The sequence below is a fragment of the Leptinotarsa decemlineata genome, unplaced genomic scaffold (assembly GCF_025532065.1).
Source record: "Leptinotarsa decemlineata unplaced genomic scaffold, Ldec_3_MD MMD2_P_RNA_scaffold_5, whole genome shotgun sequence".
Lineage (NCBI taxonomy): Eukaryota > Metazoa > Arthropoda > Insecta > Coleoptera > Chrysomelidae > Leptinotarsa > Leptinotarsa decemlineata.
The window spans coordinates 8517609-8545591 of NW_027412532.1; the positions used below are offsets into that span (position 1 = coordinate 8517609).

At 37.1% G+C, this 27983-nt stretch overlaps 2 protein-coding genes across 2 annotated transcripts; one reads left to right on the top strand and one right to left on the bottom strand.

The window, feature by feature from the left end:
* Positions 1–634: 634 nt before the first annotated feature.
* On the bottom strand, positions 635–13279 carry LOC111508363 (transient receptor potential cation channel protein painless). The gene is made up of 3 exons (XM_023163833.2): positions 13155–13279; positions 5655–6706; positions 635–2684 (listed from the first exon to the last, which is right to left on the bottom strand). The coding sequence occupies exons 1-3, from the start codon at positions 13155–13157 to the stop codon at positions 941–943; spliced, it is 2799 nt and encodes a 932-aa protein (XP_023019601.2). The 5' UTR covers positions 13158–13279; the 3' UTR covers positions 635–940.
* LOC141479951 (uncharacterized) lies at positions 12900–26776 on the top strand. Its single transcript, XM_074169477.1, has 5 exons — positions 12900–13095; positions 15487–15615; positions 19204–19317; positions 19409–19500; positions 25115–26776. Exons 1-5 carry the CDS (start codon positions 13035–13037, stop codon positions 26681–26683), a joined length of 1965 nt encoding a protein of 654 aa, XP_074025578.1. The 5' UTR covers positions 12900–13034; the 3' UTR covers positions 26684–26776.
* Positions 26777–27983: the final 1207 nt, after the last annotated feature.

The following is a 27983-nucleotide window of genomic DNA, read 5'->3' on the forward strand; positions in this document are numbered from 1 at the left end:
TTTCCTTGCTACTCGTGGAAACACACATGAAGGAAACAAACACAAAAACAAAAATAACGAAAACAAAAACCAATCCCGAGGCTGGACAGAAGTGATCACCTCAATCTAAGGCGGTGGCTGGGGATGAATAGAAATGTCCACCCCAATCTACCGCTTGGAATGAGTCTGGACACAGCAGATCACCTCGTGATGTAATACAAAGGCCAAGGCGAAGAGGCAGGAGTGACAGCAACTATAAGTGCACCCTCCTCCTTTCCCATCCCACCTCCAACAGCAAGGACACTTCCTGCGGCAGGCGTGAATAGCTCCGCCTTCAATGAAGGCAAGGAACCGGCTGCCCCTGCCCCTCATTTGTGGCAACCTCAAGGTTGCCAAAGGGAGTGTGTGTTCGGCGAGTCTTGGCCTACACCTGCCAATATAGATGTCTCCTAGTGACTTGTCCATCTTCCTGGAAAGGACAGGATGGACGATGACCTAGGAGGACAACTCCTTGGGAGGATGTACAATGGGTCACATGTGGCGTAAGTGCTGTGGATCTACACTCACCCTCCCTACTCTGCAGATACAGGTAGTTGTATTAAATGCACATTGTACAAAGGAAATAATCAACTATATGGAAACAAAAAACAGCGACTATATATAATTGGAGTTTTATTGTACATAGAAGGTAATCCTAAAACGGCTCTTGTATTTACAATAAAATTAAAAGATATTGAAAGTAAAATAATGCTGCAAAAATAAAAAAAAATATAGCATAAATCCTACGTGCCAAATAACATTCATCTGTTGAGATAGATTTATAAGTTTCAACAGTACATTCTGTACAGTATCCATTTGTCATTGTGTTCAAAATGTTGTGCATAAAAAAGTTCCTCTCCCCCACAGTTCATGCAGTCACCCTATTCATCAACGATGATCGAAAGTTTCCGACATGTTTTATTTATTTTTTTTGTTTGGAAGAATTATAATCATTTTTCATTATAAGATCGTGACAATCCTTCAATACATTTCTGTCGAAAATTCGTTGTTTTTTGCTTTTCAGGTTTTTCAAATATTCTTTAGTTTCCTCGTCGAATATTTCATAAATTTCAGAATCTTTGAGAGGCAAGTTTTTGGTTTGATTTTTTTTGAAAAGACTTACGCGTCTTATGATACGTTTTATACAATCCATCCATTTCCATTCATGTATACGTTTAACGAAAATGTCAGTTGTTTTTATAAAGTTTGCTATTTTCACTTGTTTGTACAGTCGTCCGCTATTTTGTATGTCATCCATATCTGTTACGATTAGTCCAACTAACAAATTATTCAGAATGATGGTCATGCAAAAAATGAATATTGTCATGAATACTCTACCAAAAACGGGATATTCCGTTGGCTCCAGAACTCTGTCACCAAAATCCCCTGTGAAATGAATCAGAGTGTAAAATAAGCTTTTGAAAAGGTCTCCAACAACTTCTTCGACATCAGTTATATTTTTTTGTGTACTAGATTCACTTGGGTTCACATTGAATGGAAATATAATATAAAAACAAATGGAGAAGGATAAAAACTGAATGAAGTAAAATCCAGTATATTCGATGAAATATTTCGCTGACCCGAATATGATTGTATATTTAGCAAAAATAGGTAACTGTCCAAGCATAATGAAGAAGATCGAAGTCGCAAAAAGTATAGCTACAGTCATACTGTAGATATTGGGATAAATATAACTCACGGTGCAGCTTAATATTACAGTCACTTCCAGAAGATTCGACGAGTCTTTGAAATATTTCCAGTGATAAAGAAATATGAGTTGACAGGTTTCTTTAATGATATGGATCATCAAAGATAATGGAAAAAAGACATTCAAAAATACATTAGTAAGTTGCGTGTGCAAACAAATCATATATGCACAGATACTCAACAGGAAGATGGAATAAAAGAACAAATCGAGGTAAAAAACCCATGCAACTCTTTGCCATTTTTTGCTGATGAAGTAAATGAAGAGGGGGTGAACTAGAAGTTGTTTCTTGATTTTATCGTTTGCTAAGAAACTAATGGTTTTTGTTTCATTATATTCGTTGTGGGAATCCTGGATAATGCTGTTGTAGTGTAACCAGTTGTTTTCAATACAGTCGTCTAAATGTTCTCTCAAATTATTGATGTCGAGTAAATCTACAAGCATGTTTTCATTTTTCTCGTACTGTGAACTAACAACTGCTTGATTTATCCCAGTGCCTATGATTTCAGCTCCAGCAGAATTTGACTTACATATAGTTTCTGTTAACCCAACACCCAAGTGTAATAATTGACAAACCAATTCAGTATCGATGCTTTTGTTATCTGATTCTAAATCCAATTGATGCACGGTTTTCCTTAAAATTTCCATTTTACCTTCTGTTAAGTTTTCTTTTATTCGATCAAATGTAGAGATCAGTTTGTTCAATAATAAGTATAGAGAACACTTCCTATAGAATGATCCATTCACTGTGTTAACCATTACATCGCACGCGCGTTTCTTCTCAAGGAGTTTCAGAACAGAAAATACTTGATCAGTTTCAATTCTACTATTTTTATGGCAGATTACTGCAGCGACGTATGGATAATATCCTCTTCGAGCTGCATATACTAGAGGTGGTTCTGGAAATTTCTTTGAGGCTACCATTGGATCAGCTCCGTTTTCCAACAGGTAGCCAATACACCTGAAATTATCAAAGTTCGTTTAACTAGTAGTAAGTATGCTAATTTATATATAGTTTTTTAATATTGATGTCTGAAATACAGGAATATTAGGAAGGGGATTCTGTAAATTAAATGAAACGTTAGTCATGGGCATGTAAACAACTGGAGCTGTGGAAATCATAATATGAACCGATCATCGAGATAAAAACCCTAAGTATAAAGCTTGTCGCTCATTTGTCCGGCACGGCGCTGCCCGTCGCCGGATGGCGAAGGGTAGTAGCATGTAGCATGTAGTAGCATCGCCCACTTGTCCAGCTACAACCAGCATACTGAAGGTGCTGTTTTTTCCATTTCAAGAGAATTTCACTTGACATCGAACGATGACAGAAACATGCCTATCACTAGCAGTTCTGACAAAGAAATCGTCATTGTAGTGGCCGCATTATCGAATGTAGAAGAAAATAGTCACAAAAAAGAATGTTGTGGGTCCATCCCATTAATCAAAAGAGGGCAAATCTGGGAGAGTTTCTTCATCTTTTCAACGTTCTGAAGACGAGGAGAAATTTTTCCAGTATTTCCGAATGACTCCAGGAAAATTTTCAGAACTTCTGGATATTCTAACGCTTGCCTTAACAAGCAACTAAATTTTTCCGCGTCCATTTTCATAGGTACCTTCTGACACGGTGCTGTCAACTGATGGAATAGCAAAACAAAAAGACAGACTTTTTCCAGGCACTTTTGGACAAGTTAATGCTGGCAAGCGTTGGCCGGCGACGCGCTCACTTGGCCAGTCCGTCACAGCACGTTCCATTATTTGCCGATCAGGATCGGAGAGCTGGAATCCTTTCCGGCGGCAAACGCTCTTGGCTGTGCCGTGCCGGGCTAGTGGGCAGTTGTCCATTCATTTTCATTGTTCCAATCCTATCCGTATTTTGACGGGCCGTGCTGAGCTGTGCCGGTCAAGTGCGCGACAAGCTTAATATAAGAATAGTGGATGAACTGCTTCTGAAATCGTTGTCTGACATTGGCATTGGTTCTGTCAAAGTAAGGCCCAAATGTAATGAGTTACATACTGAGTCTTTGTCGATTGCAAGATTTTATTTGAAATATTCAACTTAGCGTAGGTTAGTTTCTTGTTGATTCGGTTGAATGTAGATATCAGCTTGTTCAATAGTAGATACCTACACTCGTAAAGCACACTTCTCATTCCCCACAACGGATATGCTAGACACGACACTAAGTGCATTAGGGACTAAGGCACCTTGCGGCAGACACTGGACCTTGTGTCAGGCACCTCTATACCCATCATGCGACTGCGGTAGACTAACGTGTTGAAGAAACTATCCTGCCAGGCCATGATGAAACCCTCAAAGCCGACTTCAGCCCAGTCGACCTGCGGAAAGCGTAGGTCAGGTGCTTTGTTAAGTTTTATGTGGTTATTTTGCTAAACGTGTTCCAACTCTGTTCCAATAATCACCTTATACAGTGTCGAAAACCAAACCGATCCAAAATCCTGATGATTTCACAGGCTCTAATACTGTTCTGTCATGTAGACAAACTCAAAAGTCCCCGGCTTTCCTGTTGGAGGAAGTACAAACGTGGAACGGATAATTTGTAATGCAAACTCCTATGGAGAGCATTATTTTTCGGGTCTACATGTCGAGTTGATACAATTTCTCCCGAGTCCACTTCACTACTCCAAACGAGTAGTCAGACTGGAACGGCTAGCATATTCGTAGCAGAAACTTTGTTCTTCCCTGGCAGTTCCAATGACAAAATCTGTCGGAGTTTGTGCTGATGCTTGCAGTAGAGAGAGTTCTTCATTGCTGTTTTATTTTTATTATTATCCCAACTTCATGATAATGTTTGTGTATGTGTATAACTCAGGCAATACTTTTTGAACTTTGAACCTATGTAATCATTGGCTAACTAATTTTGGCTCGAAAACTCCCATGAAATGCTTAACTTATCAGTTTTTTGAAACAGTATTTCAAAAATCATATAACCACCCGTGAGTTGGGCTACCTATCGGGCGCGTCCCCAGGTGACGAATAGGTGAACGACCGGGGGACTGGAGGCCCTGCCCGGGAAGCCAATATGTGGCCTTACGGACGGGATCGCCGGACTCCTGGTCAGTGGCAGAAATAAGTAGGGTGAGGGAAACTGAAACTCCCCAGAAGCCTTTGGAAAACATGCCATCGTGGACCAGCTTACCCAAGCTAAGGTGTAAGGAATCGTTTCGACAGCTGAATGGTCGCAGGGTGATATGCGGTTTCGAACCATCCCCTTGGGGAACTGGGCGAAACCTCATTGTAATCAGCCTTGCTACCCGTGGGAACACACATGAATGAAACGAACACAAAAACAGAAACAACAAAAACCAATCCCGAGGTTGGACAGAAGTACTCACCTCTATCTAAGGCGGTGGCTGGGATGAACAGAAATGTCCACCCCAATCTACCGCTCGGAATGAGGTGCCGAGGCCAGAAGGAGACAGAGAGCGGAGGAGGCAGGAGTGGCAGCAACTATGAGTGCACCCTCCTTCTCCCCTCCCCCACCTCCAACAGCAAGGGCACTTTTTGCGGCGGGCGCCAAGAGCTCCGCCTTGAATAAAGGCAAGGAACCAGCTGCCACTGCACCTTTCAAAACCTTCGCGGAGGCCATCGTGAGACACCTCAAGGTTGTGTGTGTGTGTGTGGCAAGTCTTGGCCTACACCTGCCAATATAAAGGAGATGTCTCCTAGTGACTTATTCACACCTTCCTGGAAAGGACAGGATGGACGATGACCTAGGAGGACAACTCCTTGGTAGGATGTACAATGGATCACATGTGGCCTAAGTGCTGTGGATCTACATTCACCCTCCTTACTCTACAGATACAGATACAGATCATATAACCATCTAAAATAAACTTTCTATGTTGACTCAGTTTTTTCCGTGATTGTCAAAAATATATCTCTGTAATATTAATTTGTGAACTACAAATTTACCTGCTCATTCCTTTTTTGCAGAATGTTTTCAACATTGGACTTTTCCTTATATCAAGTTCCTTGTATTCCACATCATAACATCCGTTTTGTATACACTCTAGGAACCCTTTTCTTAGACATAGCTCCAGCATAGTTCCAGATTGCGACAGGTTACATGAAGATAAGTCACCACAATACGTTTTCACTTCATTAGCATATCTTATAAAACCCTCTTCATCACCAGATTTTAAAAAGTTGAAGAGAACAGTGGTAGTGTCTTCGATGGCATTGAATGAAGATGATGGCAGTGAGTTGATGGAAAAATTATTTTGTCTCAAGTATTCTCTAATAGTTCGCCCGGAAATATAATAATTATCCAAGTCTATATTCGTATTTTTCAGTAAGTCTTGGGTAACTTTCAGGTACCTGTATTTTAGTGCTAAGCAAATTGGGGTTTCGCCCCAAAAGTTGGCGTGGTTAATGTCAATTCCTTTCTCTATGAGCAACTTAGAACATTTTACAATATTTTCCTTTTCTTCAGAAATTATTGTACAAGATCTTGAGTATGTGCCGTTGAACAAGTTGACTTTCAACATAGCTGAAGATTTCCCGTATTGAAGTAATACATGCAACGCGTTTTCTGAGAAATAAGTATGAGAGTTGATGCTCACATACTTCAATAAAACCTCCAGTTTTTCTGGATCTGCGTTTTTGGCCACATAGTGAATAGGCTCCCAACCGAATCTCTTATCGTCTATACAGTCATCTGAACTGAGTGTACATGCAAAGTAGGAATATAGAGCTGAAACCGTTTCTTTAGTTACTTCATCCTTATCACATGCTATGAGTACGATGGATTTTTCATTATGAGAACAGAACTTTTCATTTAGCAAACTTCTTAGGGTTTCGGATGATGCGTTTTTGAGTATGGTCGCAATTTTTTCGATTTCGTTATTTATCACAGCATTCAAGAGTTGCTCGGCTTCAGTATGTATGAGACTTTCAGATGGTGGATTTTGTGGACCCAATAGTGGTTGCAGCCTCCCCATTTCGATGTCTCCTCTTTTTATTCCCTGAAACAATTATTGTTTATTGTCAGAAATTGAAGAAAAAAATAAATAAAAACTATCCAAATTATTAGGCAAATCTGACGTTTCGCCAATTTACTCAACCAGGTTGGCATCATCAAGGGTACTGATTTCTCATTTGAACTTCACGTTTATTGGAGTTCATTTAAAATCGATTTTACTGAAATAATCGTTATATGTTTGCACACGATTGGTTCACAACACAACAAAGTTTTTGTTTCGGGATTGAAATTAGATGATTTTAATGTATTTCCACGTGTTAAAACCGAAAGTGACCATAAACATTATATATTAGCTCTTGTTTTCAAGATATAGTATCATTATATTATATATATGTATATTGAGTTTTCAACAAATGAAATATTTCATCACCAACAGTTGGTACACATGTTTGTTTACATAACACCCCTCTCATCAGCTGTTCTTAAGTAGTAAACATAACCTATGTGAGTTTGTCAATTGTACGCACGTGGTTGCTATTGAAATTATCGTGTGAAGTTGATTTTTAAATTAATTTAAGTGCTGATCTGAAATGCCTCGAAAGTGTGTGAATTCTGTCGATAGCTTTTGCTATATATGTGGTGAAATAACATTTAAGGCTCAGAAATGTAAAATGACACACACCTATCGTTAAGACAGCCTATGAACATTATTTTGGTGTGAAAGTTGGGGACCAAGATAAATCATGGGCTCCTCATATATGTTATAATTCTTGTTCCGTCATATTGCGAGAGTGGCTGAAAAATAAAAACCGGGCAATGGCTTTTGCAGTACCTATGGTTTGGCGTGAGCCTACCAATCATACAGACGACTGTTATTTCTGCTTAACTCCTCCCATTAAGCAAGGTTTATCTATGAAGAAAAGAGGAACGGTTAAATACCCTAATCTCCCATCTGCTCTTCGGCCTGTACCACACTCAGACAATTTGCCAGTCCAAAACTATGAAATTTTAGAGGAAGGTGATGAAGACTGTTTAGAAGGAGCAACCCATCCTTCTACATCCTATGACCCTGATTTTGAGGTAAGCGATATGTCTAGTGATCCGCACAGAATTAGTCAAGCAGAGTTGAGTGACCTTATAAGAGATCTTCGCTTGTCTAAGGAAAAGGCTGAGCTATTAGGGTCAAGACTACAACAGTGGAATCTTCTAAAACATGATGTGAAAATATCTCAGTAGAGACAGCATCAAAAAGATTTGCTTCCTTTTTTTGAGAAAAAAGAAAACCTCGTAGTTTGTTCTGATGTTAATGGTTTGATGGACTGCTTGAATTTGGATCACACTCCATCTGAATGGAGACTGTTTATAGACTCTTCAAAACTAAGCTTAAAAGCTGTACTTCTGCATAATGGAAATCAGCTACCCTCTATTCCTATAGGTCATGCAGTTCACATGAAGGAAACGTATATAAATATGAAAACACTTCTCCAATCAATCAAATATGAACAACACAAGTGGCACATCTGTGGTGATCTGAAAGTCATTGCTATACTCCTAGGAATGCAATTAGGGTTCACCAAGTACTGTTGTTTTTTGTGTCTGTGGGACAGTCGGGATAGAAAATCTCACTATAAAAAAATGAACTGGCCTACACGAGACCTAAACCCTAATGAGAAAAATGTAGTTTATGAGCCTCTTGTAGATCCTAAGGATGTTCTCCTTCCCCCATTACATATTAAGTTGGGACTAATGAAAAACTTTGTGAAGGCCATGGACCAGGAAGGACAAGCTTTTAAGTACTTGAGAGCAAAGTTTCCCAGGTTGAGTGATGCTAAAGTCAAGGAAGGTAAATGATCCTGCTTTTGACATGATTTTAACAGGAAATGAAAAAAGAGCCTGGGAAGCCTTTAAGGGGGTTGTACATGGGTTTTTAGGTAACAAAAGAGATGATAACTTCACAGCATTGGTTAAAGAGCTTCTTAAAAATTCATTTTCTTCACTCTCATCTTAATTTCTTCCCACAAAACTGTGGAGCTGTGAGTGACGAACATGGAGAAAGATTCCATCAAGACATTGCCTTAATGGAACAGAGATATCAGGGCCGTTGGAATGAAGCAATGCTTGCAGACTACTGCTGGTCTGTGTGTAGGGATGCTCCAGAAGTGTTTTATAAAAGACAAGCTAAACGACAGCGATCTTACAATGAATCGGATGGACTTAATTGAAATTTGGTGGTACAAACTTCTTTTATTTGTCAAAACACTAAGAATAAGTTTTTTTTTTATTAATTTTGTACTTAAAATATTCTAAAAGAAACATAACAATATTGTTTTATGTACTTTCACTTTTCACGTATAGTATAACTACTCTTTAAGATTAAGTACTGTGTATCTCAAAAACCAGAGCTAATAAACATTTTTCATTGTTATTTTCGTTTTTATCACCCCAAAATTAGTAGAAATTGACTAATTTAGTGTAGGAAACATTGAAAAAATATTTTTTTGTTGTGTTGTGTTACTATTTGAGTCTCTTGAATGGACTGCCTTCACAATAAAATATTATATCTTATGACGCTGTTAAATGACTTGTTTTTTTATTTTTGATATTTGTGATAATATTCAGGATAGGGAAAGGAAGTAACACTCACTGGATAATAGCTCTCGTCTCCGTAACCCTGTCAAAATGGATGGTAGCAATACGCTATCACAAGTCTAATGTTCAAATTTAGAATTGTAGTTTTTAGCTATACTGTGGTATGGTAATATATACCGTGGTAGCTCAACCCGTGGGCTGGGCTACGCATCGAGTGCATCCCTAGGCGGCGGATAGGGGAACGGCCAGGGGATTGGGGGCCCTGTTCGGCAAGCCTTACGGATGGGATCGCCGAACTCCTGGTCAGTGGCAAAAATAAGTAGGGTGAGGGGAACTAAAACTCCCCAAAAGCCTTTGCAAAACATGCCACCGTGGACCAGCCTACCCAAGCTAAGGTGTAAGGAATCGTGCCGACAGCTGAATGATATTCGGTTCCCCCTTGAAACAAACAAAACAGACACAACAAAAATCAATCTCGAGGCTGGACAGAAGTTCTCACCTCAATCTATGGCGGTGACTGTACCCCACTCCACCTCCAACAGCAAGGGCACTTCCTGCGGCAGGCGCTAAGATCTCCGCCTTGAATAAAGGCAAGGAACCGGCTGCCCTTGCAGGAAAGCGCCCTCACTTAAACATCTCCACTAGGGGAACCCCAGGAAGGTTGAAGAAGCCGCGCAACGACAGTAATGTCGCTGCACCTTCCAAAACCTTCGCGGAGACCGCCGTGAGATATCTCAAGATTGCCAAAGAGAGTGTGTGTTCGGCGAGTCTTGGCCTACACCTGCCGATATAAAGGATGTTTCCTAGTGACCTGTCTACCTTCCTGGAAACGACAGGATGGACGATGACCTAGGAGGACGACTCCTCGGGAGGATGTACAATGGGTCACATGTGGCCTAAGTGCTGTGCTCACCCTCCCAACTATTCACATACGTACTTACTGTGATTATACTGTAACGCCACGTTTCGTAAAGCGGGAGGGGAGGGGGCCTCTACCTCTAAAGGTGCGTATTCACCAAAAAAGCGAGCACGACCGAACAAGAGTGAACGAGCATTCTGCATCAATAATCAATAATGAGCGAACACGAGCAAACATACACGAATGTTCGCTCATGCTCGCTCGTGCTTACCTAATTTTTGGTAAGGCGGTAATTATTTTCATAATTATGCCAAAAAATTTGTCAAAGGACTACCGCTGAAAAGGCTTAGACCGAAGAGGAACTTCATTCTGCTAAAACTTTGATTGAAGGAGATTTGTCAAAAAAAAAGCCGCAAAACAATAAAATGTACATTTACTTCTTTGAGAAAGCCACTGAAAAAGGAAACCTGAGCAACCCAAGACTAGGTGCTAGACCACAGGCCCGTTTTCACCCAACAGCAAGAAACAGAAATTGCTGAACAAGTTGACTTGCTGGGTTCGTTAAACGATGGACTCAATGTAAACTTGTTTTTGAATATGCTGAGCTCAACAATATAAAAAAAAATCATCTTTGATCAAAGTAGCAAAGGAGCTGGATCGGATTGGATACACGCCTTCAGTTTCTACAGTGTGTGCGATTTCAAACCGCAACACCATGATATTTTGGAACGCATGAACCGATTTTGCAAAATAAAAATTCAAATTATAGTACTCAACGGGCTCTATTCAAAGATGTTGATAGGCATGTATTTTTCTTATTTTCAAGGCCTGCTATGACCTGCTCAATAGGTCGAAATTTCAAGAAGGGTCATTAGGCTCAGTTTTAGCCCAATATCTCATACAGTGCGGTAGTTATATGATGACAAATTCCCAAATTCATGATTTTTTGAACGACCCAGTATAACAAACTGTATACTTCAAAGAAGCCATGGAAATGAGAAACACATGAAATATTCAAATACGGAGTTTTATCATTGTAACAGGTACAGATAGATGTATATAGTGCAACGAAAACTCAAAAGTTAAAAATGTTTTATCCATATCGTTTGATTTTTTTTGAGAGTTAGGTATCCTTAAACGCTTTCCACGAGTATTTGGTGAAGAGAGTTATAAAACAGTTTTGCGAATTTTCAAAATGGTAAATCTTAGTCTTAGTCAAATCAAAAATTGAATTCTTTATTGCCTATTTCTTTATAGTAAATCTAAGTTCCAATGTACAGAGTACATATACAATATTTACATCTCTCCCACAAACGGAAGTGGGTGGGGGGGGGACAGGAAAAGGTTTGGTAAATGAAAGGGGAGGATCAGCAGGATGAGACTTCAATGTCGAGCTCCACGATGTCCACAGGGTGATACGCCACCTCATAAACCCACGACAGGCCAATGGGAGGCGCCCCCGCTGGTGTTAACGGGTGGATTTCTGCCCAACAGAGCCTCATTTCAGCATTCAGTCTAAGACTTCCTGCCGAGGTTTAAGCGATATTTACGGGATGTTGCGCTTTTGATACCTCATAACTAAGTGTACTAAGTGGGTGTTACAGGATTATCACTAGCCCCCTGGAAAAAGTTTATTAAAAAACCAGGTAAGAAGTACTTAGTCGAAAGAATTGAGATTGTTCGTTTATTTGGTGGTGATGTCCGATCAACGAGGGTAGTCGTGGAAGAATTCAACAAAAGATATCCAGATCGTGAACCAATTCACCATACAACCGTCTCCAGGATGTACCTAGACAAACATGAAATATAGAGATAGACGGATAAATTTTAGAGTATGTTCAACAAAACGTACATGTTTGAAAAAACTTAAATTATTTGCTTCAAACCGAAAATCATGTACACGTTAGAAAGAGGCGATGAAGAACGAAGGTGGGAATGGTGTTCATTCTGCCAAGGTGAATATTTGAATAATAATAAGTTTCTTGTCAATATTCTCTTTACCGATGAGGCGACATTTACCATTAAAGGTACAGTGTCCACTAAGAATTCCAGGTACTGGGCAAGGACAATATTTTTAAAAATCAATGTCTGAGTAGAAATATTCAAAAACCGTATAATAGGTCCAATGTTTTTTGAAAACACACTAAACGGTGGAAGATTTTATATTTTTTTGGCAACGAAATTCTTGGATTTCATCGAAGAACTAGGCATTGAAGAAGGCAGAAATGTAATATTCCATCTAGACGGTTCCTCTGTTCTCAATGTGATTGCTGTGCGGCAATATCTTGATGAGAAATTTCAAGCAAGATGGATTGGAAGGAACAGCCCTTTTATTTGTTGGCCCTCTCGATCATCAGACCTGACTCCATCTGATTTTCTCTGTGGGGATATTTGAAAGGAAGTATTTATAGAGATAGATCACGAAATTCAAACGAATTGAAGGAGAGGATAAGGCAAACGTGTGGTGAATAAACACCAGGCCAATTGAGGAAGACCCGTTAGAATTTGAGACGACGTTATGAAGAATGTATAGAGCTTGAAAGAAGATATATTGAAAACTCCAATATCTAAAAAAACCGTTCCATTCAACATTTAATTTTATCTGTTGTTGGTAATTTTTCTAAAATTATAAACCAGTTTCCAACATTTGATTTGCTGATTTTAATTAAACTAGAGACAACTGCATAAAACGATTTTTTTCGTTCACTAAAGATGTCGACACTTCAAGAGCTGCACACGGCATTCTGAAGTCGAAGATAACAGTAACTTCACAAAAAATAAACAAACAGTATCCTTTAGATATCTGACGTGAACGAAAATCACCGTTATAGATAGATTAGATAACGTATTAACTTCGGTTATTTCATTTGTAATTAATTTTCTCACAACGTGTACCACAAGTTAGTATAAGAAACACAATATAATGGAAAACCTCCTGAATACAGATATCGACTTGTTTATGCAGAAAGAACAAATTGATTCAGGTAAGCGATTTTATTATTATTATTTATGGTGTGTTGAATATCGTGTAGCTTCTACTCACCATTTAGATATGTTTCATCACAAATTTCACTACAAAAACTGATTCATTCATGCATTTGTGATCTCCAAATAATCTTTGATAAGTCCTGATAACGCATTCAGGTGAACGTTAAGGAAGTAATTTATTATACATTACTAGATACAGATATGTTATCAATTATATTTAAATGTGATTGACAATATTAGAAGTTATGACTTTCGTTGTATGAAAGTATTTGAAATACGTTTGAACATCATTATTGAAAGTAATCAGAAAATAGAAAAATAATCAATTCGATTGAAGAAAAATAATTATAATTTCTCAGAACTTATGAGGGTATAATTACAATGTAGTAGTCGCCGTCTGTAGACACCTCCACTCTACACATTGAGTCGATAAGGAACTTTATAAACTTCCATCAGGCTCCATTGTCTTAGTCCTGGCTTAGGAAATGAAATAAGTTTAAAAAAATTATGTGTTAAACGGTTTCATTGAAAAAAAGATAGTAATGATCTAGATAATGTATAAAAAACTAAAAAATTATTCGGAAGATCCTAAATAGCACACCACTCTCCTCAGCAATCTACGGTATTGATCAGTTAAAAAAATAACAAAATTGTTGGGCGTAGCGTAATCTGAGTAAATATGTGAATACTACACCAACAATTTCATTATTTTTCATCTGATCGATACCGTAGATTGCTGAGGATAGTGGTGTGATGACTGCTACCTAGGACCTTCCTAATATATTTTTGTTTACAGTACATTATCTACATCTATATTAGGTCCACTTTTATATATAATATGTGTAAATTATTTTTATAGTGATCATTTCGTTATGTATGCTGATGACACATCTTCATTGATAACTCAGGGAAATATTAAAGCCACAGTTAATAAACCATCTGATGAAATAACATGAACCCAAAAGTGGTTCTCAGACAATGGTCTCTTGTTGAATGAAAGAAAAACTGTGCTTTTACGTTTTGATCATTCAAGAACCACTCCAGATCACAGTTTACTAGTAACGTTAAGTAATGGATCAATTCAACAATAAGAGGAGATGAAATTGTTGAGTTTTAAGATAACAGAAAATCTCAAATGGAACAAGCATATAGATACGATTTGTAAAAAGATATCCTCAATATCTTATTGTATTTAACAACTACGCTGGAATGTAAATAGATCACTCTTATTGATGTATTACCATGCATACTTTCATTGTAACATTTCCAATGATATTATAGTTTAGGGAGCATCTATTGATTGTTCCAGAATACTCCGTGTTAGGAATCACACGTTAAAAGGTAAGACCTCGTTAATCCTTAGCTCGCACAAGTTTCTACTTCTGAGGGTTGTCGTTCGTAGGGGTGCGACAGCTGGTTAACGAAAAAACAGATTTTTTTTTTAAACTCAAAATTCAAAAAAGAACCATAATGTATATAGCAGGAGTTACTTGAAGGACAACTTGCAAACCCATCTTTCAAAATCTCAGAATATTGAATGTTACAAGAATGTACATTTATGAGATATTAAATTATTTAACATTGTACACAACCAGTTTTCCTACTCTTAATGGTAATAAGAATCATAATACTATGAATTCCCTGTGCAAACACAGATTAGTTGTATCTGAATCATGTCCCAGGATCATGGTAATTAAACACGAGTACGAGTACAATGAAAAATCTGGCTCTAAAACAGTATAACTATCAAATCAAAGAGTTGCCCCTGGATAAATCTTATTATTCTCTCAAAGAATATATGGATGATAACTTATCACCCTGTACATGTGTAACATTTTAGGAAGATTTCAATAGCGATGCTGTTACATAAATAACAGATAATTTTTGGTTTTGACTTTTATATAGTATGTACATGTCCAGCATTTTAGGCTGATATTAATAACGATGCTGTTGCATGAATAGCAGATTATTTTATATTTTCACTATTATATATTATTATCTATGTAAATTGTATATTGTGCACGGATATTGTATTTTTTATTTTGTATTTGTACACGTTTTGACATTCTTGATGTCATCTATAGATGATCCGACTGAATGAATATTAATATTATTATTATTACATCATTATCATCTTTTTTCAATAAAACCGTCTAGTGTTTTTAGTTTGACGTTTTTGGCTTCAACTTTGAAGCCATTTTCAAAAAGCTATCACTACACTCAGGTCTCAATCTGCCTTTTTGACTGTTACATATTTTTTTAAATCTTATATTCTCAATTTTCATGATTTCAGACTCAGTTCTATATTTTTTTGAACTGCAGCAATCCGACAATGGCTATGTTCAATCCAAGTACTAATTCTTATGTAATGAATGATTTTTTTTCAGATACCGAAGCACATGGGAACAAAAACCAGTACTGTGATTTGTGCAGGGTCTTTTTTCAAGAAAAATATAGTCGAAACCACCTTTACAGTAAAATCCACCGATCCAAGCTGAAAGAAAATGATAAAACAGGTATATTCATTGAAATATAACATATTTTAAAGAATTTTGAGGCATGCCATATATAGTCTACTCGAAGTCAATCCGAAGTCTGTCTAGATTTTAGTTATAATCATAATATCATTGAAGAGAACACATTCCTTGCTATGGAAAATGCTCTCAGCTCCGTGGTTGCAAATTTCAACATGAAAGTTTTCGAGGAAAAAGCGATCAGTATTCCACCACTGAAACCTATCTGTTGGTTTCACTATATTAATGACACTTTTGTTATTTGGGGCCACGAGGAACAAACATTCATCCTCGCATCCAGTTAATCATGAAAAAGGAAAACCAAGGAAAGATATTATTTTAGATGTACCTACTGGTCACACAGTTTATCGCAAACCTACTCATACTGATCAGTATGTCAACAAAAACTCAAATCCAGGACAAAAATAAACATGGAAAAAATTGTCGATAGCTTCACCAGGGTTTATGAACTATATTTTCATGGAGAAAAACTTTTTCATCTAGATCAAGTTCCAAATAAACAAAGTCATAGACAACGTCACATCATTAGGACCAATTACAAGTCAACTGATCAAATAACAACACTATCAGATCGGCCAAGGACAAAAAAGTGTCTGACATCTGCCGGTGTTTACAGGATTCCGTGTTCTTGTGGCTCAGTTTACATCTGGATCACCAAACGCAGCATTAACATCAGAAAATAAGAACACAAGCCTAGCTGCCGCTTCATGCAACCGGCGTAATCCATAATTGCAGAACCTAGTAGAAACAAATCAAGTGATGAAATATCAGGAAACTGCTGTCGTGTCTAATTCAACCCGTAGCCACGAACGACTTCATAGAGAGGCTATTGAGGAACTATGAGAATTCTAACAATTTCAGCTCCTATCAATAACGTCAATAGATCAGTCAGAACCAATCAGCAATGTCTGACGATGTCTGTCGCAGTAGCAGACGAAACGTTTTGTCACTCCAGGTTCCATTCGACCACCGCCTACAAATTGTTACAAATCAGTTAGTAGTGTCAAATATATGATTTCATATAACAACCAAATTCAAAATATATGCTCAAAGATAGTCGAGCAACGAACATATAGATACGTACTATTTTCAAGTATTTCCATACAAATCAAGCGATGTGAGATCTGGCGTCCTAGGTGGCCACTCTACGGTCCTTCTTCACCCAATGCCCCTATTTGGATAATTTCTATCCAAAACTGCATTTTATCACAGCCATAAATTATTTCTGTTTGGGAACTGGTATTAGGAAATTTAGAAAGAATTCAGAATATCGAGAACCTGTGGAAATTTCATTGAAAAAGTATGTTCTATAATTTTAAGCTGATATTTTTTCAAATCATTGGATCTCTGTTTATTTTTTAAAATTTTATTTGTCTACCAGAGTCATCTCCTGGATCGAAACGACTTTATAGGGATGCCAATAAGCGTTGCAAGAACTGATGAATGGTGTATGTTATTTTCGAATGCTACTTGCCGTGAACTGGTGTGTAGATCCTTCTCACACTCTACAGAAATCAAATTCTTTGTGTTCTGTTTGTGGTTTCCATTTATCAAATTTTCTTACGGAACATTGAGAACTTAGTTCTCGGTCGAGATATTCATCTTCCAATGAAGCACTAACCTCCATTTATGTCCTTGTTTTCTTCCACAACCAATCATTATGAGAATTTCAATTCTCTGTGTTTCACTAAATTCCATGAAAAAAGTAAAACTGAATAATAATGACAACACAACTTGATTGTAATGTAAACAAACTAATGCCTATTACATGTGACAAGTCAAATACGTTCAATTTGGTGAGAATTAGATTTTCATATGAACAATCAATAAACAAATGTGCAAGAATTTGACAGTTTATTTTATTCAGTAACAGCTTTACCAAATTTTATTTGTAAATGTAATTTATTCAAAAGTATTGATATAACTGAATAGAGCATCAAACTACTTTTCGAAAGATACACCCCATCAACCATGTTTCCATTTCTACATGATATAAGAAATGTAAAGAAAATCTGATAGAAGGCACAACTGAAATTGGAAATCGAATGGTCTCAGGATTTTCTCTCCGGTCACCGACTTACGAAATAATGAAATAATTCCTTTCATTTCCACCATATTGTATATGTACCGCTAATCTTTGCCAGTTGCATGCGACTTGTTTCGTACCTCGTTCGGTTTGAATGATTGATCGGTAAAAACTCAAATTGCTAGCGAGAGCGAATCGTGTTATCTTGTGAAGAGCCGATCATGTAAGATGCTACGTTACGTCCCATTGGCTCATATGGATACGTGCCTTTGATATGTGTGCATATTTGTATGATGGCCTGTTGGTTATCAAACATTTCTTTACCTCAGGCCCCCTCTTAGGCGGGACCTGAGACCTTTGCCCCATTCGTAATAATACCCAATGATTTCTTCCTCTTTTTCTGACATTATTTTGAAGGAGAAGAAGAAAACCCAAAATAATATTCTCCAAACAATAATAAATTATTATAAATACCTTTTAAAGTTTGTTTCAGAGAAGATCACCATGAGAAATGAAAATGAAACCGCAATGCTTATGCTTATGAATTTCCAAGGATTCCAAAACCCTTGCTTGCATAGTGCAAACTTTCCGTATCGTCCAGACTCGGGAACTTTTGGTTGCATTCCAAAGAATGGTTTTAGAACGTCGAATCACTTTGACCTAGTCTGAAGCACCTTTCATGTTCAGCTTACCGTTTTGAGAAATGTCGACCACATTGTCTCACACTATTACACTCCGCACACTTGAGCTTATAAACTCCAGATTTCTCCATCTTGTCCACTTCATCTTTGGCATTGAAAAGGAAATTAGATAACCTGGCATGTGGTCTGAATGCCACTTCTACATTATTTTTTCTGAAAAAAACACGCTGTTGTGTCTGTTCTTTTACCAAAATATTTTAGAGTAACAATCAGAAATCCGAAATAAAAAAGTTTTTTTCCTTATTCGGAGGAATCGGACAAATTTCGGATATGCACTTGTTCGCTCCAACTTAGGATGAGGAATGAAATACTCTGAAAGAATTCCTATTTTCAATTCTGGAATATCATTGACTTTAGGTCGATGATGGTCACTATCTTGCACTGACGAGTGGCTAATGAGCCCGAAACCGGTCTGCAAGTGTGCCCGTTCCAAAATTGAAGTTCGACTCTTTCAGTTGTATTGCTAATTGCATATGAAGGAAATTTTCTGTGAAGATTCCTGCACTGGCGCCTGTCGGATATAATCCAACACGCTTCGTGGTATTAGCCAGGGGAGTAGTTATTTTCTGATAGGCGTCAGTTCATTCAACCTACTGTGTAGACTGGCCTGAACGTTTGAAGTTCATTTGCTTTAGATTTGTTTACTGCCAGTCTTCAAGCATAGCCCACTGACTAATAAGAAAGAAATTCAAAAATTTGTAACCAAGTTTCTTCACGCCGTGTCGATTGTTAGTACCCACAATTCTCTTCGGGTGATGGCTGGAATGAATACCTTTTCCATAAAATACCAACCTGTTACTGGAAACTTTCTAGCTTAACTGACTTCCTCAATTTTTTTTGCAGATTTCAAATCAAATTTGTATTGTTCACCTTGTGATGAAATATTTTCGGACGTCGCTTTTTTTGAGGCTCACAAGGGAACTAAGACCCACAAAAGAAATCTCAAAGCACACCCAGGTAGGTGGATCACCTCATTATAGTGTTTGTAGTTTCAGATGTCTATTTTCGAATGAAAAGATACAAAGATACATTTTTTTCTCAATTCCAGATCCACCGTCTGATATTTTAACTTTAGGAGTGTTTTCACCTAGGGCGATGAAAATACGTGATCCTGAGGTGGAGAATATTTTTACAAGAGAGGTAACTATTTTTTCATTAGTTGAGATGGAAATATAACGGAGTCCATCTTGTTTAAAACTAAAATAGGCTAGTGTAGAGTTCAGAGTGAAAAATAAAAATTTGAAATAGGAAAGTAGTGGTCACAGAATACAGTTTGAGATATGAGTGATGAAAAAACATAATTTGAACTCGAGATAATGGAATTGGTGAAATTATATGGGTGGTGTTGAAAGTTAGAGGTTGGAAATACATTTTTGCGATTTTTGGCCGAGTTTGACCTCCAACGGAAAAGTATTGACCTCCAACGAAAAATAATTGAAACTTTCAGTGGAGGTTATTTTCTACATAAAGTCGCAAAATCTGTTTTTTTTTCTTTTCACTTTCTTTCTCTTGTGAAGTAATTTGAATTTTCATGAAAATTGATAAATTGGCCTTTTACCTTCAGTTTGTTGTTATCATTTGTGTTTTTAATTGAATTTTTGAGCACAGCCCCATGGTTTCCATAAATTTTATAATTTTATCCAGATTCCCATATTCCTTCAGAAAATTTGACATTTACAATCGTTGCCTAGCTTCATCATATTGAACACAGTTTTGCAAGATAAGTTTCACGTTAGCCTCCGTCTACATTTGTGTCATATTGGTTGTCTTTTTTACATTCGAGAATCAGGTCATTAATTTTAAGGCCCTTAATAGTTTTTATCAAGGATGAGAACCATGAATCTTGTACTTCTTTGCATTCTACCATCCAGTTTAAGACAGTTGTTGGTTTACAGAAGGATCAAAAACACCTTCAGCTTCTGGTGCATGTGTTTTCCGTCGCAGACCCAGGACAGAGATATCAACCTGCCTAGAAACCTATGCGCTGTATTTCAAGCATAAATGTACGCTATTGAACTGCGTTCGGAGAGATTGGAAGAAACCAACCTCATACACAAATCAATAAAAATATTCTCGGACAGTCAAGCGTTGGAAGCTCTTGGCTCCTACCGAGCAACGTCTAAATTGGTAGCTAATTGCCAAAAACGACTCTTCTCGATAGGAAGACTCAACAGATTGTCTCTGGTCTGGATTCCTGGCTATACTGGCCTGGAAGGCAGGTTGCTGACTCCCTTGCAAAGGAGGGTGCTGCAAGCAGCTTCATCAGACCAGAACCTGTCATTGGCATCACTTTAGGCTTTGCGAAACAAAGACTGAACACCTGGATGGCAATAAGATTTATGGACTTCTGGCAGAATCTTCCAGGATTGGCTCACTTTTGAGCTCTTTATTAACCCTTCTAAGCTTGATACCAAACAGTTGTTGGACTATAATAGGGATGAACTACGATGTCTAACAGGCCTTCTCACAGGTCACTGTCATTTGAATCATCATATACAGAGACTCGGACTGTCGGAAGACAGTGTGTGTCACCTCTGTTTGGAAAATATGAAACACAGAGCACATACTTTGTGCCTGCCCCGCTGGGGACCGAATCAGGTTTTCAGAATTTGTCCGTACTGTTACCATCTGACCTGAAAGACCACTCACCATACAAACTAATGGGTTTCGTTAGAAAGCTGGATTCATTTTGTCGAGTGTGAGTAGGTGTGAACCACAATAAACCCTTGCGGGGGCAGTGGATGTCGAATAGACGCACTCACTTTGGACCTCAACGAACCCAACCAGTTCAAGTCTAGGTTTTTGGCGGGGTTTCCTCAGTCTGCAGAAGTGGACATAGTATAACTTGGATTTCGAAAACCTCAAGCTTTGTCTGTTTTGAAAGTAGATCGAGTGTCTTTGTGAGGTAGTCTCAGCTTCTTCTATTTATAGTGTAATAAGTTGGATTTATTATATTTTTAGTTGAATTTTAGATACCAAAACACATGTGTTTTCGTATGAAAAGGGAACCTTATCATCTTTTAGAAATAACCTTAAGGCCAACAGAACCAAGCATTTAAAGAAAAAAAGTCGTTAAAATTAACTGCTTGATACTAAGAAATTCGATATTTTGTAACATTCAACCCCATAATTCATTTCATTATCTTTCGTTAAGGGTCGAAAATATGTCATCCAGTCTGTAAACCCCATTTAGAATAAAAGTCAGAAAACACTCAAACGTATAATAAATATCGCAATTTATCTTATGAGCTCAAAATTTAACGACATGATAAAATGAAGCCACCCAAGTGGCTAATCTACATATGTTTTATTCGAGACAACAAAGAAAATATCAAAAATGACCCTTGCAGTGACATCTATATTTCAGTAGTACACTCACGACATCAGAAATGTCGGGAACTAGATGTGAATTCTTCAGGACTCATTCGCCGGACCATGAGGTGGCGGAAAGAGTACCAGTCTTAGAAACAATTTTAAGCTTTCTGATTGGTTAGAATTTTCTGAGATAACATTACTTACATCCCCTAACATAGTAAAGGTGGAGGTTTTTTTTAAAAAGATTTAAGTCAGTTGTGCGCGGAACCCAGGGTCGTTTAGGGGCTCTTGCCCGGGGCCCCTTTGGGGAGGTTGCTGGGAAAGCTATTGAAGGGACTGAGGTGCTAGGGATTTTAAGATACTGGGTCGCGAGGGGATTTCAGTAGTGCGATGAATATTCGCAGTTTATTTGACTAGCTGACTTGAAGTAAAATGTCAGGAGCGTACGAAGTCAGAAATAGGCCGATTGAATTTCCTCCAGAGTTTTGGGAAATACTCGAATAGAGTGAAATACGGTTTCGAGAAGTGAGCTCGATATTTGGGATTTATTCGCGTTTTATTTGGCTAGCTGACTTGAGGTAAAAAGTCAGGAGCGTACGAACTCAGAAGTAGGTCGGTTGGACTTCCTACGAAATTCTGAGTGACTTCTGGAGGTACTGAAATACGAGGTAGTTCAGGTCACCGTTTTGCGAGGTGTTTTGGAATTGATAAATAATCGAGGTTTAGATGATTTGAGGTAAAGTCAAGTGGTGCGCGGAGATTTGGTGAATCCAGTTGAATTTCCTACGGTAGCTGGAAATTCTAGAGGAAATTTTGAGTGAATTGAAATATTGAAATATTTCAAGTCACTGTTTAGAGAAGTGACACTAATTGGGTTTTGGTAGTATTCGCGGGTTTATTCAATTTAGTGATTTAGAGATTTTTCCGAGTTTCTGTTAAGAGTTTTTGGGGAAATAGTGGCTTCCGTTGGAGTTTTCAGGGGAGTCCGTCTACGATAATTTTGGTGAGCGTATTTTAAACAATTCTGATATATAGTGTAGATGTTATTGCATGCTTATGTGGACTATATTTTCGACTTGGCACCTAGAGTATTACTGAACATTTACCATAATAATATAGCTACGAATCGGGTTCCCTTTTCATTTTATTAGATTATTATAGGTCATAGTAATTTCCTACGTTATACAGAGAGGAGCGATTAAGTGGGTCTCTTGATAACTTCTCAGAGTGGTATTTTAGTTGATTTTATAGCATAGCTAGTAGAATTCAGGCAAGGCATATCTATGCCCTGAGTGAACTTACCTCAATTTTCAAAGGAATACTCCTGTCAGTTTGTTTTAGTAGTTTACCCATAGTTTGTTCATGGTTATAATTATTTATTTCTTTTTCTTTCATATAGTGTAAATAACGTTCAGTATTAGTTTTGTTCATTTAATTTTTTTCTATTGCTAATCCGATTATTCTGCCAACTTTACTCATTAATAAAGTTGGTTTGTGAAAACTTTGCTAATATTATTTCATTTCCTCAAACCCCTAAAAGACCACGCATTTAAGCCGTGGCCGAATCCAGTCTCTGAGGATATAATTGGTGGCATAACCAAGCCATTTCTCCACGAAGATTAGAAGGTAGGAAAAAGTCAACTGTTGACCAAGTTGCCACTAATTCTCAATCCGTGTGATCAGGACGGATTTCAAACTTTTTCTGATCTGGTGGCAGCAACTCTCACGCTACCAAACTAAATTAAGAAAATAAATACCTTTGGCTGAACGATCCCATATACAGGGGGGTGAATTTTTCTGGTGCGAGTAAATACTGAGATGATTATTATATATTCATAGTAGTACTTATATAGGGATCGCCAATTCAGACCAGACGGTCATTTATTACAATAGAGCTGAGATGTCAGATCATCAACATATGAGCTCCATCTCATCTTTCCGTTGGTGTTATCTAGCAGGAGGTTTGTAGAATTCGCGAAAAGGAGAATGTTCAGTGTGGAACCTTGCGGAACCCCGCATATTGCCACCTATCTAACTGCTCTAGAATTAAGTAGCGCCAGGTTGTATTAAAAGCTTTTTCGGAATTGAAGAATATATCAGTAACGTGAAATTTATTAGCGTAGTTGTTCTGTATGCTACTTTCAAGTGAGAATGATTGACCAATTATTCCTTTCAAGATAACATCGCAGTCTGTAACTGACCATTCGCTACAAGACTTTACTTAGACAGCTCGTGAGTGAGATAGAGCGAAAGCTGTTGATATTTATAGGCTCTTCACCACTTTTCAGAATCGGAATTATAATCCTCTCTTTTCTGGGTAACTGCTGGTTTGCCAGATTTAATTGAGAATAATATACTTGGATTCAATTAGAAGTTGTGTGATGAAATCTTACATAATTTCGTCGCATCCAGGCTCAGAGGTTTTAGTTTTTTTAAGGCTGATTGAAACTCGAGCAAAGTCAAAAAAAGGTTATATTCTAGACTTTCTCCTCCGACAAAATCTCTGTGTATCTCTGCTGTTGTTCTTTTTGTGTGCAGTTCTAGATCTAGATTTGGGGTCCTACTTTTTCATTATTGATGTAAATAATTCATCAAACTCCAATAATGAAAATAATTATAATAATGACCTGTTTATTAATGAAGAAAAGAGAAATGAAACTTTCTATATTTTTTACCACTTTTATTTGTGACTAACTTTACTGCAGTTTCGTCTTATACGGACATTTTCAAACTTATACAATAAACTAACAATGGTTCATTACATTAGCCCTTATATACCACCCCCGTAGGTACTAATAGAGGTACTTGGCTTGATTGAGTACCTGAATTTACAGTTTACAATGGGGATGTGCCAATTTAAAAACCGGTGAGTAAACTAAATCGATTTGATCATTTAACAGGTTGCACCCGCAATGTTTATGCTTGTGAATTCCCAAAGATTCGGAATTATTGAGTTTATAACCCTTCTTTCCATAGTGCAGAATTTCCGTATCGCTTAGATTCTGAAACTTATGGTTGCTTGCCAAGGAATGGTTTGAAAACGTCGAATCATTTTTTTCCAGTCTGAAGGACCTTTTATGTTCAGCATACCGTTTTTGGAAATTTCGGCCACATTGTCCCACTTAAACACTGTTACACTAAGGACACTTAAGCTTATAAACTCCAGATTTCTCCAACTTCCCTACCTTATCTTTGGCATTGAAAAGGAGATGAGATAACCAGGCATGTGGTCTGAATGCTACTTCCACATTGTTTTTTCTGAAGAAACCCGCAATTATCTCCGTTTTTTTTCCAAAATATGTTAGAGTTACCAATTTCTTGATATCTGGTTGTTTGACCTGAGGGTATATTAATCTGTAAGTGAAATTCTCTCGACATCAGGAGATGAGTGGTCAATTAAACATACAGCATCAGAATTAATTTTATCCTTTTTTTTCAGAAATACAAAACCCGTCCCAACTCCGAACAGGGGACGTATCGTCAACAATATATTACTAATCTGTGTACTTACTTGAGTCTTCGATTGAGTCTGGTAGAAAGTGTAAGAGACTTTTCCATATCTACCAATGACAGAAGATGGCAATCTTTTGGAGATATTGTGATTTGTGTCACCACTTATAAAGATAAAGAGAAAAGTGCGGTGTATGCAATCAAATGCAAGCAAGTATGTGAAGTAGGAAAGCAAATCGACTCTTTGACACAGGCTAAGATAAATATGGAAAAGGAGTATGTCAGTCTGGCAGGACTGAAAAAACTTCAAGAGTTTGATATTGTGAAATTTTTAATTTTCACCACAAACAGTACTTCATCAAAATTCAGTAGCGTTGAAAGTGAAAATACGGTAGAGGTATCTGGAGAAACATTGAATCTCTGGAAGACAGATGAAGGTACCGTACCAGAATCCGATATCATCCTAGTGAAGTCTTCAAAGCGCACTGACATCATTGATGTGACTTCTGATCGAGACAATGTCTTTTTGATATACCCCAAAGATGAAAATGATTCATATCAACTTCCTTTCGTTTACCTCTACACAAGTCAGAACGTGTCTCCAAAAATGATCACTGACTTATTCCAGAAGAAGTTCGATGTATTTATATATCATCAGTACTTAAAGTATATTGAAAATTGGTCTGAAGGAAAATTGGGTGGAAATTACTACTTGACTAAAAGAGATGTTATCCTCAAGATAGGCGAAATACTCCTCAGTTCTTACCTGTTGCTGCCAAAGAAAATCCTCTTCGGATCTGGAAATTTCGATACCTGGAATGAAATAATATCCCAAGTTGATGTGACTATAGTGAAAAGAGAGAATCATGTTACTAGCAAAATACGTCAGCCCATAAACCAAATCATCGAAACAAGCTTGGGTAAAATTGATGATGTTTCCAAGAGTATCGAGATAACAAAAGACATTCTAGAAGCTGTGAAGGAACCAATAATAAGGGCTTATCTTTTCGAAGAATATGACACCCAGGAATCCGAAATTCCAATGAGTAAAATATATCTAATTTTTTGGAAAGCAGGCAAAATTCCACTTTTGCTCGAGACAGAGAAGAAGGACGAAAGAGAAATCATCCTGAAGGTCATCCGTTTCATGAAGGAAAACGGAGTTATCAGAAAATTCATCTTGAAAACGTCTCAATCATTCGTCGACAACTCATTGAAAATATTCAGTTGCTTGGATGATGTGAAACACTTGGTTGATTTAGACGAAGTGAAGTTGAGTTTTATTAGGGGAGAGCTGTCACTGAAAACCATCTGTTCTTCTGATTCTCTTTTTCTCAAGTGGATTACTCCCAATATTTTCTTCGATATGGCTCTGGGTAAATATGAAATTCGAAAGGTCAGCAACACCGATGAAGAACAACCTAGCGATTTGAAGATGATATTGGATGATATAAATAAAAATAACTTATTAATGGGACTGTATCCTGAATATCCATTGAGTCAGAATGAACTGGAAAATGGAAGTAGGTTGAAAGGAATTAATCCACTATGGTTTTGATTATATTCACATATAAATTAGTTGTTATGAGTTTTCATACAGTTAGCTTTTTGGGTGATGAATTGGGTAATATAAAATCGCTTTTTTACTGTTCTTTCAGAAGTATGAATCGAAGGAATGAGAAAAAACGAAAATAAATCGAAGTGCTTAGATACTGTGAAATGATGGACATAAACAACACTAAGAAATGGTCAATTTACATATACGAAACAATAAATATAGTTTAAATAACTAAAAAACACCCTTTTGAACTGAAAAGCTAAAAATAATTTTTCTTTGATTAAGCTTAAAACAATAACGACCGGAAAATACTGGTATTATTGTAAAAAAAGCGACGTGCGCTTGATATACAAAAAATGTGACACAAAGCGCTCACGCTTGTTTCACAATAATATTAGTATTTTTGGTTTGATATTGTTTGAGGCTTATTTAAAAAAAATTACTTTTTGGCTCGATGTTTTTTAAAAACGTGTTTTTTTAGTGTTTTGAACTATATTAATTTTTTATTTTTTAGTTTTGTATGCTATAAAATCGTGTTCTTTAGTCTTTTTCAAACTATATTTTATTTATATGATTTTACTGGACCTCACAGGACATATTTCGGTGTTTCCTTTCCGAAGCACTGGTCTATCAGATATATTCCTCACAGTCGTAGGGGTCTGTAGAGAATCAATCATTCCTCAAAGCCGCAGGGGACTGTGTGGCACGGTTAAGTTGTTGGAATCTCAAGTTTCTAAATACACAAAATGGAAGTTATATTTATTTTATCTGGAAAAATGATCATTGATATTTTTGGTTACGTACATCGCCATTTGCCCGCGAATATATCCACAACTTTCTATGGAAAGGAATATTGATTGGGACATATCATATGAAGAATGATTGATTGAAAGAAGCCCATTATTCAGGAAGATCTTTGTACTTTATCTTTAGTCGTACTTGGAATCGAATGAAAATGAGTCTTTTGAATTTAACCCATAACTCATGTTCCAGTATAAAAAAAAAATTGTAACGCAATTTTTTTAGTATAATTCCTGGTGTTTTACGAAGAGAGCAGTGTCTTTATTTGAATGAGCAGGTCTAATACAATAAAATAAGTGAAACTTGAAAATTAACAGTATCAAAAATCAATAGTATAATAGTTGTGAAGTTTCTAATGGGATATCAAAAGTATTTGAATTGTTACAACATAATATTATATACTCAAATGTGAAGGAATGTATATGAAAATTGAGTATATTTCATTTAATTAAGCAAGTTAAAAATATGTTCTCATAATAAATTTTTGAAATTCCTGAGA